This window comes from Penicillium maclennaniae, assembly GCF_028827695.1.
Source record: "Penicillium maclennaniae strain IBT 15551 chromosome Unknown utg000007l:1.0-4884863.0:1.0-4888362.0, whole genome shotgun sequence".
NCBI lineage: Eukaryota > Fungi > Ascomycota > Eurotiomycetes > Eurotiales > Aspergillaceae > Penicillium > Penicillium maclennaniae.
Window position 1 is genome coordinate 388970 of NW_026623219.1, and position 16643 is coordinate 405612.

At 52.4% G+C, this 16643-nt stretch overlaps 3 protein-coding genes across 3 annotated transcripts; 1 reads left to right on the top strand and 2 right to left on the bottom strand.

Moving 5' to 3' along the window:
- Window positions 1-458: 458 nt before the first annotated feature.
- Window positions 459-2827, bottom strand: N7477_007357 (anaphase promoting complex subunit CDC16; the record flags this gene model as incomplete). The annotated part of the gene is made up of 3 exons (XM_056969020.1): window positions 459-1115; window positions 1136-2673; window positions 2731-2827. 3 exons carry the CDS (start codon window positions 2825-2827, stop codon window positions 459-461), a joined length of 2292 nt encoding a protein of 763 aa, XP_056819052.1.
- Window positions 2828-3237: 410 nt separating this feature from the next.
- Window positions 3238-4078, top strand: N7477_007358 (Saf4/Yju2 family protein; the record flags this gene model as incomplete). The annotated part of the gene is made up of 2 exons (XM_056969021.1): window positions 3238-3470; window positions 3499-4078. The coding sequence occupies 2 exons, from the start codon at window positions 3238-3240 to the stop codon at window positions 4076-4078; spliced, it is 813 nt and encodes a 270-aa protein (XP_056819053.1).
- Window positions 4079-4413: 335 nt separating this feature from the next.
- On the bottom strand, window positions 4414-16174 carry N7477_007359 (histone acetyltransferase TRA1; the record flags this gene model as incomplete). Its single annotated transcript, XM_056969022.1, has 10 exons — window positions 4414-4688; window positions 4753-5098; window positions 5150-6150; window positions 6225-11433; window positions 11550-12584; window positions 12632-13152; window positions 13239-14250; window positions 14312-15823; window positions 15892-16049; window positions 16123-16174. The coding sequence occupies 10 exons, from the start codon at window positions 16172-16174 to the stop codon at window positions 4414-4416; spliced, it is 11121 nt and encodes a 3706-aa protein (XP_056819054.1).
- Between the last annotated feature and the right edge of the window lie 469 nt (window positions 16175-16643).

Sequence of the window (16643 nt, forward strand, 5' to 3'; positions counted from 1 at the left end):
AATCCAGAGCGGCAGTGGCGCCTGACAAACCCCTAAATCAAGGGTCGGAGAAAAGAAAGACAATGTGAACAGATGGGATAAGAAATAGAAAGGAAAGACCTCACGTGCCCATCTCACTTCTCAGTCTGATATTCATTCTGCAGCCTTGCGGTTTCAAGGGGCGTTTTCACTCGACAAGCCACGCCCGTGGGCAATCCATGGATCTGTCCCTAGGTAAAGGTCACGTGGGTAGCTGGCCCGATTACCTGACAAAAGAGTCGCAGCTGGACTGAAAGAGCAAAAGAGAAAGAAACCCGGATGAAAGAGCACTGGCTCAAGATGTGGAACTCCAATGCGGAACTTTCATAAGTCTATTAGGTGAAAAACCCTTGGTATAGTAACATAACTTCGCTTCGCCTATGCGCCCCCCTGAAGCGCCTCCTTTCCCTCCATAACGCCGGTAATGCAATGTAAGAACCTCACTGTCGGGACTGGCTCCGGTGATGCCTGCGACTACGCGCTGGTGTATCATTCATCTCCGCGTCGGGGGTGGCCGGCATAGCGGACCGGCGCTGTCGACCGGGGCGCACGCGACCCAATGCCCGGCGAAGGAGTCCGTCAGCCTCTTCATCAAGAACAGACTCAACATTCTCTTCGGCGATTTCTGTCTCCGTTGCACCGGGTGTAGCTGCATGGGTCACCTCGTCGGTCCATTCCTCGGAAGGTTCTGGACGTGCGCGACGCCGCGAGCTGTCATCCTGCGTATGTCGTTCTTTACCCCGAACCTCACGAGAGCGGTTGGAACTCCGACTTTGTGATCGAGCTGCCTCCTCCATCATTTTACGATCTTTCTCGCGTCCTTCAAGGGCCCAGAGTTCGAGTGCCCGGGAAAGGAGCGTGCCAGCAACGCCCGCCCCGCCGGCGGCATCCCCGCCCCCGCTCGCCCCCAATACTCGAACGGCCTCATGCAGAGCGGTCACTGCTTCGGTCGTGCGACCGAGTTCCAGCAAGAGAAGTCCTCGTGACGTATGCAGTGATCCGACCAGACCGCGATCTTCGTAGCCACCAACGCCCGATGCCGTGGCAACGGCCGAGGAGCCACCCGCCCACCGCCTAAGAAGGGCGAGTACCCCATGCTGGTTCCAGCCGCGCCTACACGAAGGCACTCGTCGAATTCGCGAAGAGCCTCATGCAGACGGCTCAGGCGTCGCAAAGCATGCCCGAGGTTAGCACGAGTAGCCACCCACGCGCCAGGCTCACAGTGAAGAGAAGTTGCCAACGCCAGGGCTTGTCGGAACAACTCCACGGCTGCGCCCAAGTTGTTTTGGTGGTAAAAGACTACACCAAGCTCATTCAAAACGAGGGGATCTCCACCAAGCGGTGCAGCTGCAAGATTGGGGGGGAGGCTAGGCGTAGAGCCCGGGACCGATCCAGTCGACATGGCATACGCAGCGCAGAGATACTCATGGGCGAGAGACATGTTGTTCAAGGCCAAATGCTGCATACCCAAGAATAGTTGCGGCAGATGACTGCCTTGAAAGAGCCGCGCCGCCGTACTGTAAGCCGCGATGGCTTGATCATGCTCACCCTCAGCAGCGAAGGTATGGGCGAATCCAATCCATGCTGGTGCCGAGTGGGGATCAAGTAAGGATGCCTTTGAGAAAAACCGTCTGGCCTCGGCGATCTTCGACACGGCGAGGTAATAGACACCGATGGCCAAGTAGGCATACGGTTCTTCGGGAGCATGGTCTGCAAGCATGTGGGAAAGCAGGAAAAGCGCATTGGTAGCTCCGGTCTCATATAAACAGGCCAGATGGAGCGGATAGACCGCTGGAGCATGGCCAAGATTACTGTGCGCGGGCATGCTAGAATTGTTCGTCGTCGTCAGCTCACCGGACTGGGAGGTGGAGAGGATGGAGGAGGTCAGTTCCAGGGCTTCGGCGAAGCGACACTGGGTGTAGAGTGCCTCTGCACGCGACAAGAGTATGTCTGGATTTTCCGAGAGATTGTAATGTGTGGAAAGTGTCTCAGTCGCATCCGATAGAATTGCGGGCGACGAGTATTTGGACAATCGCGTTGTATAGAGCATTTTGGTGAAGTGTGCTGCTTCCTGGGAAATGGTAGGGTCGGGGGAGGAAACCGAGTCGAAGTCTAGGGATTCAAGGAACTCAAGCTCCTCTGTCGGCGACATCAAGGAGTTCTTCATGAGCTGATCAAATGCCTCGAAACATTGCACGTCAATTCGCACCGCGTCTTTGTAGCAGTCGCGGGCCCGGTCAAACGCATTCTGCTTGGCGAAGCAGAGACCTCTCAGATAGCACATGGCGGCCTCGAACCGAACATTATTGGCATCATCTCGATCGCGATCCTCCCCTCCTCGGTCCCCCCCTCTCTCTCCATCTCGCTCGCTACGCGCGCTCTTCCCATTCCGCAACGTGACGTGGTTTTGGCCGTCGAGGTGCTGAATCTTCCGCCGACTGTTGGGATTACGAACCAGGTCCGCAGGATTGTGTTCACCAAGAATTGAGAGGGCTTGCTCGAATTGGTTCTGTTTGATGTAGCAGTGCGCCGCAAGGTAACGGCAGGCGGTGCTTCGGGACACAAGATCTTTGCGAGACAACAAGGCTAGCGCGCGGGTGAAGTTGTTGTTCGAGAAGTGAACCTGGGCAAGCCAAAAGGCATCTGAGTCGCTATCTGTAGAGTCTCCAAATCAGCCCTGCAGCATCGAATCCAGCGCGACGAAAAACTTACTTGTCAGTGCCAGCACCTTGTCTCCAATGTAGATAGCGGATTCATGCTGGCCGCGATTCAACGCGTCCTGTCGCCAAGAACGCAGATACTTTTCCATCGCCACGATTCGGACGTGTCAGAGCCGGGGAGGACAATGGGAGGGCATGAGTTCCGTGCCTCGGAGAATTTGCCAGTTAAAAGCCGCGATGCAGCTCGCATCAGAGCGGGTCGCGGATTGTGGACAAATAGTGGCCCGTGCACGTACACAGTATAGACACGGCTCAACTCACGTAGACGGGATGTGTTTAGGAAGAGGCCGGCGTGCAGAGATGCTCCATAGAATCACCGATAAAGCTACCTGACGCATCCATTTCGAAACTCGTTCAGGTACGCGACTTCCGCAAAAACAACAGGTCACGTGCTTCCATATCACGTGCTGATATCAGCATCAATCCGCCACTCCCCCGAATCCGTTCTCTTTCTTGACTTCCCCAAACCCATACTGGATAACTCAAGTCGACCGTCAAGATGTCTGAGCGAAAGGTCCTGACGAAGTATTACCCACCCGACTTCGACCCGTCGGCGATCGGGCGCACGCCCAAACACCTCCGCCAAAAGGGTCCGAAAGTCATTACCGTTCGTCTGATGGCCCCGTTCTCTATGAAATGCACCAGCTGCGGAGAATACATCTACCGAGGGCGCAAGTTTAACGCTCGCAAAGAAAACCTGGAGGAAAAATATCTCAACATTCCAATCTACCGGTTCTTACATCCGCTGCACACGATGCAGCGGCGAGATCACATTCCGCACCGACCCGAAGAACATGGATTATGAATGCGAAAAGGGCGCCAAGCGAAACTTTGAGGTGTGGCGAGATGCTAAGGACGACAAGTACAATGAGACACAGGAGCAGACGCTGGACCGTCTCGAGCGCGAGGAGAATGAAGAGGCGGAACAGCTTGAGCGTGACAAGATGGCTGAGTTGGAGGAGAAAATGAAGGATTCGAAGCGCGAGATGGCTATTGCGGATGCTTTGGACGAGATTCGGACACGCAATGCGCGCATTGAGCGGAACGAGACAAACAGCGACGACGTGGCTCTGAGCTTTGTCCGGGACGAGGTGGACGAGGCCAAGCTGCTGCAGGAGAAAGAGGATGAGGAAGCGGCGCGCCGGGCTTTCATGACTTCTACCGGAGAGAAAATAAAGCGCATCGTTGAGGAGGAGGAGCCACCCATTCTGGCTGGACCGTCAACATCGAAACCTTCAATCCAAATGCCCCCGCCATCGGCGTCGTTTGCACGGGTCAAGAAACCGAAGAAGCCTACCGGTAGTCTTCTTGGGATCAAGAAGAAGCAGTCGCTTGTTTGATTTTCTTTCTTTATATCATCGGCGCGGGCGTTTGATTCATCCATACGAAATAGCATAGGGTGATCCCAGGCGTTTACTCTACATTAATGACAACTATGCCATGAGCTGAATTTGAATAATTGAATCAATTAGGCTATTGAAAAAAAGAAAATAGAATAATACACAATCCGGTATCACAAATATCTCAAACAATAAGGGAAGAGAATTTCCTCCCAACCAAAGCGCCACGCTCAATAACAAAACCAATCCGCAAGGCCCATGCAGCAAAGACAAAAAAGCCACTCCAGGATTTGGAGGAACTAATAGGAGAGATCAATCCAGCAGAACACAACAATCTAGAGATATGGCATCCACAACGCATCGCCTTGAGCCAGGTGCTGGGGGTTAACCGCCCGGGATATCAAATCGATCGAGGTTTGGTTGGCAGGTAGGTTGCCCTCTGGAGGGCTGGCCAGACTGACAGCGCGATTGGCGATGATATCGCTGTTGTTGTAGACTAGCTCGCGCAGCTGTGGGACAGGTAGGACACCGCGGTGCTGAGCAGTAGCCCAGAACATCATCTCATCGCGGACGAAGACGCTCAGTTGCTGCTCCAGCTCGTGTCGTGGCTCTGTCAAGCAACGTGCGATCGCCATCATGGCACAGGCAAACAGACCCTCAGTGGCAATGGGGACCCAGCAGGGTCTGGATGTTGGGTGTGAATCGGAACGGCACATGCTCTGGGTTGTAGAAGATGGCCTTGCTAGGATTGATGGTCGGAATCAATTCTGCTCCCCAGATGTCGCCAGTCGAACGTGAGATCAAGATTTTGTTCGGGTACCGGTTGCCAATGTGCATAATGTAGGTCATGAACGCAACCGCGGCGTACTGGTAGGCGAATTGTCGCCGGAAGAGCCAGAAGTCCGCGAAGTTAGGGTAAGTCTGCTGGAAGTAGTCCAACACCACGGTACTGGGAACCCATTTCTCCTGGATGGCGGTCAAGATCTCAGTGCGCAGAACCTGCTGCTGGTCGGTTGTGCGCTGGAAGATGTCAGTTATGCTCGCATAGTAAACAAAGGCGGCGGAACTTACATTCTGCTTTGTCTCTGCCAGAGAACGCATACGATCCATCGTAAAGAGGACGGGCTCATCCTTGTTCATACCGACTCGCCTGCAGTAGTCTTCGTAGATGCCTTGCATAGAGATGTAAGATGAGTCGTCACGCACCAAGCGAATATGCGGTGCCAAAGGAACCATCAGAGGAAGATGGAAGTAGAGATTGCGACGACGGCTCTCTTTGCGCTTAGCCAGCAAACCATTGAAGATCCGGAACAACTGGAGAATACGCTCCTCACGGCGGCAGTGGCGCGCCGCAGGGTGCTGAACAGCGAAGGCATGAATGCTGCCATCGTGTCCGCGAATCTTGAGGCGGCGGTGACACACTCCAATACCGCGAACAAGGTCCACATCAGGAAGGAAGCGGTCGATACGGACAAAGTCTTGGTTTTTGTCCTTATGTAGGAGGTACTGACCGGGGATCTCGACTTCATCGAACTTCAGGAAACGGAACTCGCTGAGGTGGGGCGAGTAGGTCTCCAAAAAGCCAGATTGGGGTCGGCGGTCGAGCTTCTCCTCGAACTTGTCACGCCAACGCCGCAACTTATGGATGTACTCATGCATCGTAGGCTTTTTGACGACAAAGTCCGCCTCGAAAGACTTGCGGATATGCGCCGGAAGAATTGTCTCTGCAAATCGAGTGATGTTGGCTTCGGTAGCAGCAGGTAATTTGAAGTCTTGCGCGTATGATCCAGGCATGCGTCCAACATAAGACAGCCCATCGTTCAAGAGGGCAACAATCAGTCGATAAGCGTCCTCGTCGGGTGGACATTTGAAGTTCTTGTGGATCTGGTCGACCATGGTTTCCATGGAGAGAGCGAGCAGGGGGAAAGCGGTCTTCAAACCAGACATGATCTCGTCCGAATACTCCCAAGGCTTTTTGAGGGGCTCTTTCTCCGGCAGCTCGCGGAGACTGCCTGGTTCTGCTTCTGTTGCGGAGTTCCGTTTTGACCTGGCACTTGAAGGTGTGCTTGTGCCTGTGCTTGAGCTGGGGTTTGACCAGCTTGGCCTGGTGTTGGGCTTTGGCCTTGTCCTAGGGCCGGAGACTGACTCTGTGCCTGGTTCTGCGCAGGAGATTGCGCGGTAGGCAGGTTCGCGGCTTGATTGGCAGGAGAGGCACTAGGGGCGCTGGTCACAGCCTTCTGAGCAGGAGAGCCTTCTCCACTAGCTGGTGGTTTGGTACTCGGGGAAGAAGCTTGCTGGTGCTGTTGTCTAGCCCGGGCCAGCTTCTCCTGCTTCTGGTCATGCTGCTTCTTGATGCTCAACATGTCCTCTCGGTTTGTGCGTAGGAGGAAGAAGAGAGCCTGCGGATATAGCTTGGCGATCTTGACAAGAACAGCCTTGCACAGTCGTGCCTCACGGTGAGACAAGCTGGTCAAAAGCTGAGGAATGAAAGTAATCCAGTACCAAACAGGAGTGTCTCCCTTGAAGTTCTCAAACGCGCTGGCAATCTGGCTTTCTTCGTTGTCCAAGCTGAGAAGCCACAAGATTCGACTGAGTAGCTTGCGCGACTTAGCACTCTTGTAGAGACCTGCAGCCTCCAAATAACAGCTGACAGCATTGCTAGCCAGCTCATAGTCATCTGGTCTCTGCTTGAATCGCTGGTCACTGTATTGACCCCATTCAGACCAAGCCTTGGCAAGACGGAGATCGTAGTATAGAGCAACTCCGAATGCTTCGTTGGCCTCGTTGGTATGATCGAGCTTAGCAAGGAACATGCCCTTAAGGGTATAGAACTCGGCCTTCTGCTGCGGTCCGAAGTAGTTGAGATTGGTGTTGTTGATAACATCCAATCCACTGTTCAGCTCCTTCGGGTTTTGGTAGTGGCACTTGGCTTGTTCGCGCAACTTGAGGAATGCCTCCTGAATTTCGATATTTGGAAGTGTGTAGATGCGGCTGAGTTGATTGATGCACACCTCGGGCATTTGGTGCTTGCGAGCGACGTGGGCGAAGCGATTGATAATCCAGGCTGTCTCATGATATCCGCGGTAGGCATACGAATTACTGGCCACGTTGTTTGTCTGGGGGGGTAAAAGGCCAAGGTAGGTCTGGTTGATGAGCTGGAAGATGTGCTGTCGCCATGTAACAAGATCCTGCCAAGTGTTGATATCGTCCCACAGATTCGGCAACCGGTCCCGCCAGGTTCCAAGGAGAAGCTTCAACTCTGCAGACTTGGTGTCCAAGTTGCGTTCGTTGGTTTGGGCCAAGCTGCCGCAGATGTGGCTAGCATCGTGTAGTTCAACTAGAAGCTGGAAGTGTTGCAAAATTGGAATGTGCGCATTCGTGATACGTTTAGGTAGTTGCAGCCACTTGCGAATAGACAGCTGGATTGACTCATCACAGACGCTGTTGAAGTCCTGCATATTCTCCTTCTTCACATGGAACTGAAGAAGAGCCATAAAGGCCTGGAAGAAAGTGCGGCGCGGAGTAGGAGCATCAGAAACAGATTTAATCAAGGATTCCAACTGCTCACGATTGCCCTCGCTCTGCCAGTTCTCGATATTTCTCCACGCAGCCTCCAGCAAGAGATCATTCAGGTTCTCGTGCTTGGCAAAATCGCTCAGAATTTCCCATTGCTGAAGCTTCTGAGCACAGATTAACCAGTGATCTTCCCACACGAAGTATTCACCCTGCGAGAATGGCATGGCACCAGAGCGAGCCTTGATCTGTGCGTTCTCATAGAGCTGCTGGGACTTGTCCCACATGCCTTGTTGTTCATAAGACAATGCTGCATTGGTTTCAACAAACTTGCAACGACGGCGCCATGTTCCATAGAAAAAGTCATCCTCTTGGAGACCGGCATAGACTTCGACCAGCGCGTCCAGATTGCTTTCTCGAACAGTGGCAGTATCAATGATAGGGTTGATGGCACTCTCCTCGAGGTAGGTGGCAGCGGTGTACCAGGCATCATAGGTACGACTGAGGTGTTTCATGACATGAGGAGGAACCTTAAACCGCGGAGTAGCGCGCACAATACCCTCAAGAAGAGATTGCACAACATTTGGCCGCTTGTCCAATTGCCTCTGGTGATATTCGCGGGTGAGCAAAGAGACCATACCCTTCTCAAGATCGATACGGTCATCCTTGGACAGTGTTGACCAGAAAATAGGGAAGAGCGTAGTCCACAGCTTGTAAGCAACGTTCGCGTCGGTATGCTGGAGCTGGCACAATGGTTCCATCAGGTCACGAACCCGAACATCGCCGACATCAGACATGAACTTCCTGCGCTCGGCAACAAAAGTCTCAAGCTGGCTGTCAACCATGATGTCCACCTTTCTTGAATCCTTTTCGCCACTGGAGAAAAGGAATGTCGACGGATACAAAGTGAAGTCGTCGGGGTGGAGGCGGGCAGTGGTATTCATGTCGATGCATCCCAGAACCAAGTGTGAGGCTTGAGCCAGCCAGAAGGAGTCAGAGAGGGTATCCCAGTTCTGACAGGTGAGCACGTAGCTCAATCGTGAACTAGCCAGGCGCGTCAAACTGCGATCGAAGATGGTCATAAAGCGGTTGCGCATTTCGACGTCCTGTGCTCTGGTACCAATCAGGAAAGCATGCTCCAGTCGGACAGTCAACTCGGTACGGGTGATCTTGGAGTCTTCATAGATGCGAATGACCAAATCGAGGAACTTCTTCAACATGGTCTGATCAGGGCGAGATTCGAAGAGTAGCATCTTGTGTAGGACTGCGGTCTTCTCCTTAAGCGTGGGCCATGACTCGGTCGAATGGAAAATCCATTCCTCTGCCATACCCAGAACCTTGCTGCATAGCTTGACGTTCTGTGACCGTTCCACAATGGAAGCCAACACGCTGAGGAACGGGCGTCGTTGGTCACCAAGGTGGGACATGCGAACAGAGATCAACTCGATTGTCTTGTAAATGAGATCAACGCCGAGCTCGAATTCCTGCTGGTCCGGCACTGCTTCGGTTGGTTTCTGGCCGTTTTGGGAAGCCTGTGCTCCATTTTGGTTGGTTGAGGCTGCGACGTGCTCCTTAGCAAGCTTTGTGGAGAATGCCTTCATGACAGCGGGAATATGAGTATCAATTTCGGCAGGCTTGATCTTCGATAGCGTCCAGAGGGTGTTCAAGCTCGACACATAGTTGCTGGCCGAAAGAGTCTCGGTCGCAATCGCAGACAGGTAAGTTGCAAATTCTGACGGAGTGCTTTCGGTGTCCATGGCATCTTCATCGTCAGGTGTGTCATCTGGGACAGCCTCAAGAACACGACGAACTGGAGGCGGCAGCTTGGAAGAAATCTCCAGTTCATCCTCAAGACCATGTAAACAATCTTGGATTTCCGGATTGTCGGATTTTAGAGGCTTCTCAAGGAGCTTCTGAATCGAGGATAGACGTGCTGTGATCCACTCATCCGGCTTGGTGGCGATGAGCACCCGCAAGACCTGCAGAGTATTGATCATGGCGGTGATATGTTTATCATCGGGTTTGTCGGCCTTCTCGCCTGAAAGGATGGGCTCCGTCACTTTCTGATAGAGGTCAATATCGAGATCTCCCCAGTAGTCCTTGGACAGGAGCTGCCTGAGAAGATTCATGGCCTTGTTGATCATCTCACCGGTGGGCACAGGTGGTGTCTGTTTGGCTGAGGACATTTGACGAACGTCCGTAGCAGGAATCTGGAAGCGCTCCGGGATCGTGGTGATGAAAGTGATGAGATATTTGACCAAGGCTGCGCGCAATTCAGGCGGCACGGTGTAATCAGATCCTCGGCTAGGCGGGGGAAGAAGGGAAGGAGATGCAGAGGCTTCTGTTTCTTCCAGCTTGCGCTTTTTAGCATTGGGCGACTCCGTGACACCATTAGAGACAATGCTGTTGGCATCTGTCGCCAGAGCTCGTTTTTCTTCCCAGTGCCAAATCAGCCCGATCAGGTTGAGAGCCAGCTTTTTGCTGTCATTCGAGGTGTTGGGCGGACCAGCGATCTTGATAAGCGATGGGACAATTAAAGGCACAAAATGCTCACGAGACTCATAGAATAAATCAGGCTGTCGCACCAAGAACTGGAAGATGCTCATCACCTGCTGCAAGTTGGCAGTCTCCTCGGCCAGAATTCGGCGAGGCCACTTGGCCCACAGCGGATATCGTGCCTCGGGTCCTTGATTTCCCGCTGTTCGTGTAGGCAGAACAGGAGCCAAGACGTCGAGGGCCTGTGTGACAAGAGCTCGGCCTTCATTCTGGTGAGCTCTCAACAAGGCGACGTAGACCTGGATAACGATCTTGAAAGGAGTCTCGTAGTGGGCGATGAAATAACTGATAAGGACGTAGGCACCATACTTGTTGATGATGTCCTCGAGACGGATGTAATTCCAAGCAAACTTGATGATATCCTTACGAGAATCCTGCACAGTTTGCGCATGGTATTTTATCAGCAAAGCGGAAAGCTGAAGGAGCTCCATTCGAGAATGATCAACGCCAGCTTGGCTCGACTCTTCACTGAGGTCAGCCAGCTGAGGCTTCCACAGACGACTCTGGATGGACTCGGTCATGCTCTTATCCATTAGCCTAGGGCCGTTGTTGGCGCTGCTCCACGTCAGCTGAACATCCATAGCGAAAATAGGATTGACCAAATGACGGAATGCATATGTCTTGGTCCTCTGCGAGCAAGCCCGTTGGCCGTAGAGATCTAGACAACGCATAATGACGGATCGGCGGTAGTCAATGGACTCATTAGTAATGACGTGCTTGTAGATGAACTTTGGAAGTGCAAGTGTGCGCTTGAGCTCATCGGCAGACAGGCCATCAATAACCTCGAAGAGGAAGTCAAGATCATGGCTAGCCTCGGCCAAGTAAACCGTGAACACATCCATTAACTGATCCTCAGCTTGTTCGACCCTGAGACGCTCATCAGGAGGCAGACTGTCGCCACGAAGCTTTCTCTCTAGCTCTCGTCCGGCAATTAGAAGCTTTGACCTCAAGTCTGCATGGTCGGCCAGCCAACACTTGGTCAAGCTGTAGGAGCAAACAGAGTGGACAACGTAGATTCCATTGATTGCAGCGGTATTCTTGCCATCGGCTTCTGATCCAAATGCATTGGACTTGAATGCTTCAGTGTCAGCAACAACTGCATTACGAAGCGCTTCGCTCTCAGCATCAGCCAGAATCTGTCCGAAAAAGCGCCCGTAGCGCACGTCTTTGAAACGTGCCAAGAAGAACGCTAAGCTTTCCTTGGGATACCGATTGAGGTACTTAACAAGAGGCTTCCGGAAAGGACTGTGGGAGGTTCTTCGAAGTTTCTGCTCGAGATCAAGAACCTTGTTGACGAGATGGTCCATGAATGAAGTGGCCGCAGGGGAAGAAGGTGGAAAATATTGAAGATTGCGGCCACAATTTTCATCGCAGGGTTTTGCTCAACAAGGCTGAAAGATACCTTCTGCAGAGTGGAATCATCGGCGATCACCTTCATGTGGTCGAGAAGACGAGCACCAATCTCAACCTTGAAATAGTTGGTCAATAAGGTCAACAGTCGGGCGAGCCCATCAAGGCCTGCGACGCTCAGACGCTTGGGATCCTGCAGGTTCATGAGAATAGGACGGAGGCCATTCTGGAGAAGGTCCTTAGGCAGCTTGTTAGTCTGAGTAAGAACATCCTTCAGGCCAGAATTGGCTGCTTCAATGACTTCAGGAGACCGCGAGTACAGTGACTTGAAGAATACAGAGATGATGCGTGCACGGCTAGTATTTTGCGGCGTGTTGGCGAACTCAGGGAAGTTCATTGCCATCGACAAAAGACGCAGGCAGGCAACACGCAAGCTGACGATCATCTCTGCGTTCTTAAACTCATTAGGCTTGGAGGCAAGTGACTCGTCATCAGCGTCAGCAAGAGCGAGCGATTCCAGCATTAGTCGGTTGAGCGGCTCGTTGAAAGTGACGATCTCGTTGTGCAGGCTCAAGCAATAAGTGATGGCATCAATAAAGCCAATCTGCGTCGGGAAGGGCAGAGCGCGCAACGGCTTGTTGAAAATCGACTGAAGAAGACGATCCCTCACAGGGAAAATGAGTTCGTGTACTTCACAGCCGAGCTCATCTCTTAAGGTGTCAAAGCAAACACGGCAAGTCTCGCGAACGTACTTATTCATGTGTCCAAGTTCAAAGACAAAGAAGCCACACAAGGTAAACAGGCGACTCTTTTCGTTTTTCAGATCATCCTTGGGAATAAGTTTGCCGCACTTCTTGAGAATTAAGGCCATAGTCTCCTGGGACTGGATCCTCGTGGAGGCAGGGAGATCTGCAGGAGTATCCTTGATGACGTGCAAGAGCGCGCGACAGAATTCGACATGTCGCTCATAGATCCAAGACTCTCCAAGGTCCAACTTGGTGGCAAGGAGATTGATGCCCAGGCTTCCCCCCGCTTTCGTGAACCACTCCTCGCTGTGACAACTGTGACAGAACACGCGTCCCAAATGCTGGAAGAATGGAAGCTTGGCCGCTTTGTCGGGGCGCCGAAGATAACATTTGCGGCTTCTTTTATGACCAGCATAGCTTTTTCAGCTGCCTCGCGCACTTGGACGTAGTCAGACGAGAGAGACTCCACGATTGCGTCGGCCAAAATTCGAGAATCAAGATAGGCGGGACCCTCGCCATTTGCAACATCAAACGGCTTGCGATTATGGCGGGCTTGAGCTAGAGCACGGCCGACCTCTACAACAGTAAAGTGCTTGCAGACATCAGCCACGAAAGCAGTCGCAGCAGGCTCAAGATCAGAGATCGTCGTTGCAAAGATGCAAGCCTTGAGGAGCTTCTTCAAAGTAGCCTCCTGGGCCACCTTCTTTGGCATTGAGGCTGATCTCTCCGACTTCTCCATGATGTCGGCCATAGCACCAGCTTTGCCTTCAAACAGGTCATTTGCATGGAGACGAATCAAGGATGCTAGGTCATCAGGGAGGTTCTCATATCCTATCTGAAGCTTAAGATGGGAGCTGAGCATGCGGTAAGCCTGTTGTTTGTAATATTTGTCAGAAGCCAAAGCCGTATCTGAAGAAGGCTTTTCCAAAGTCGACTTGGGAACCTCCATTAATTTGCCAATGGCCAAATCAATGCCAACGTCCACAGGAACGGACGCTTCTCACTGGGGCCAATGAGACGAATGTCAAAGCTTGGATTGTCATCGGAATATTTTTGGAACGACAACTCGGGTGGGTGATTCAAGAACTTTCGGTTTCGACCACCCAACTTTCCAAGGATGCGCATGGTGGTGTGTGCGTGGAAGTGGTTATAAGGGTGAGGTCGCAGGTGGTCCCAGAGCGCAGTCATCAACTCGTCCATAATGGGTGCCATGATTGGGTCCAAGTAGTCGGCCGTGAGATTGTCCACACAGAGCTCCAGAGTGCGCAAACCTTGACCGACAAGGTCAGAGTCCGCACGCAAGGCGACCACGATTGGACGCATGAGGTAGCTCAGGTGTGGCAAGAGGTGGCTGAGCCTTGCAGGAACTGTGAGAGTGAGCTCAACGTAGAGATCCCGCTCCTGAGGCCTGCGAGCAGCAAGCAACAGGTTGTTGAAGGTCTCGAGGAGCATCTCCAGCAGAGGAAGAATCTCCTTATACAGAAGCTCGAATCGGCCACCGCCAATACTTCGGAAGAGGGACCGCAGGAGCAGGAAGTAGTTCATGGGCTCTTCGGCCGTCACAGACAGTTCGATACACTTGGTGACGATCTTAGTCACATGCGGGTGGAGAACCTGCTCATTCTGCACCGAGAATAGAGTCACTGCCATGAAAGAAAGCTTAAACATTCTCAGGAGAATCTTCGCTTTGGTCATGTCCGAAGTCCCAACCTCGTCAATACGCTCCATCAGGTACTGTAGCACCATACCTGAGAAGGCAGGTGAGGTCGCTTCGCTAGCCAGGAAAAATTGCGGCAGGTGCAACAATGCGCCATGCTCAAACATGAGCTCATGAAGGTATGGAATTTCCGAGTGGAAGACCTCATGGAATGTTGCGGTATCGATACAGTGGAAGACCGTGCCAAAACTCTCCAATAGTTCCTTCTCTTCACGCGACATAGGTGCAGTGTATTGACTCGCAAGGAAATCGAAGGGAGACGAGTAATTCATTTCCGGGGGGGGATTGATCTACACCATAGTATCGGAAAACGCGAGCACCTTCGTGGAAGAGCTTTTTGATAACCCGAACCTCCTCGGCATTGTATCCATACGACACCTCGGACCAATTGATAGGCACACTGTTTGGGTCAATCTGGATATCATCAGGATTGCAGTTCTTCAGCTGGTGGAATATGTTCTTCAACCCATTTATGAGATTCTTGAAGAGGAAGATGTTATCCGAGACAGGGTCTCCACCTCGATCGCGTGGGCTGGATGTCTTGATGGGAGAAGCGGAGAAGATATCAATGTCATCCCAGTCCGGAGGTTGGTCCTTCTCGGCAAGATAGTTTTCGGCAGATGGCGTTGTGTCTTTGCGGCTCTCCTTGTAGGCTTTGGAGACCTTGACGGCATTATTGAATTGGTGGTTCATGGAAGCGAATTTATCACCAATGGCATCCAAGATCATGATGAGGAAGTAGCGAGCTTCTCGCTTATCTTCAAGCTTAGAAATCTTTTCTGCCATGTTCAAAAGGAGTTTGGCGCTCATCGTCTGGAAACTAGTGCCAGGGAAGTCATCGTGAAGGTTCTTGGTGTAGACTTCCACGGTGCGGCGAATCTGATCACGGCTCAGATGGTCACGAACATGATGAATTAGGTCCGCAAGCATGCTATACGCCAGGGGCCTCATGGTCTCATAGACGGTCAAGCCATCACCAATCAAGGTTCGCTCGTCCAGAAGCTCGTCAATCTTCTCCAGGAAGATTTTACGATAGTTGAAGTTAATAATGTGTCGAATTGCAACGAGCAGCTCTTTTCGAGCACCGGATTTTTCGCGAGGACAATCCTGGAGAAGACGAACCACGACAGAAGGAAGGGTTGGAAGGAAATCTTGGAGTTGGTGGGCATATAGTCGCAGGAGATATGCCAAAAAGCTCATCGTCTTGACTTGGGCAGTGATGAACTCCCCAAATGCGGCCCTATTCTTAATTTCCTTGCAAACTCCGGTGAAGATCGTGCCCTGTGCAGCAGCATCCGCATGTGCCTTTTCTTGCGGTTTGGCTTGCAATAGCAAGATTGTCTTGATTAGCGGTACGAAGAGCTTGACGTTCGCCGCTACTGAGGCGCGGTGGGTTTGGAAGATTGAGACGACGATGATAGGACACTCCGCAAGGACCTTGAACGATTGCATGCCCTTCAAGATGACATTGCTGGACTGCTGCTCAGGTCCTAGATCTGAGACCGAAGTTGCGGGAGAGCTAGGTCGAGGCGACTGGAAGTTTTGGGCGCTTGCGTTCGGCGTTGAGGGCATGCCGGAAGGGGTCGCTTGGTTCGGTGTGTCGAATGTATCTCGCACCACCTGCTCCATGGTCTGGAACATCTCCTGGATCAGCTCTAAGAAAGGCTGCACCCGTGCGGAGGTGGCCTTTGCTTGATTCCGCTCCAGGTCCATGATCGTCTTCATGCACAGAACTGCATTGTCTTCGTTTTCGATGCGCGCAAGATCCATCAACAAGTCAACCATGTCCGCAGCGTATGGTTCAACATCGGGTGAATTCATCGGCAATCGGTGTAGAGTCTCGAGAATACAGTTTCGTAGTTTCTAAATCGCGTCAGGGGACTAGGGTTCATCTTCGGACATGTCGGGAAGCGGCTCGCCGAAAATCTCACCTGCTCGTATGACATACTGAAGAAGACTGGGTCTCCCTTCAGAATTGTCTTGAATACGGGCCATAGCTTGGACAGGAAGATGGGATAGCTTGCACCGGAGCATAAAGGCTCAATGCTGTCTCGCAACTCGGTCGCGACATTGGCTCTGACTTTCACATCTGCGGCGGGGGGGACATGGTTAATTCCTTGATTCAATGGGTGCTCGGAAACTCTCCATCTATGCGCACATACCCAGCTTCTCATCCCCTAGCTTGTTAGCATAAATATCGATATTCCGCTCCATATTGAGGCGGAGGTCCCCACGAGAGGGCCAGTCGAAGGGATATGGCTGTAATTAAGGCCTGGCCGAGTGGCCGGCTGATCAAATTTCAGCCCGCGCAAATACCCTGAGTCAGAATTGGGGGCGCATATGCGAGGACGTGGAGTGGTCGAAGCTCTGCGGAGTTCGAACAATTAGGTCGGAAAAGATCGATCGGAGGGAGGTAGGAAGCGAGGAATTCGTCAAGTCATTTAAATAAACACAATTAATACGCCTGATCCACGTAAATGAGAGACTGGACGGCAGAAGAAAAGACGAAGGAACCCCGCGGCGGAAGACTGTAATGGGGAGAGTAGAGTAGCGCGCGAGACCTGGCCCCGAGAAGAAGGGACGCGGGCTATCGCAGAGACCCCGAAAGAAACACTAGGCCGTTTTGGGTAATCCGGAGACGGTTGTTCCTTGCCGAGTCGCGCGCGTGTCGTAAGCGACTAAG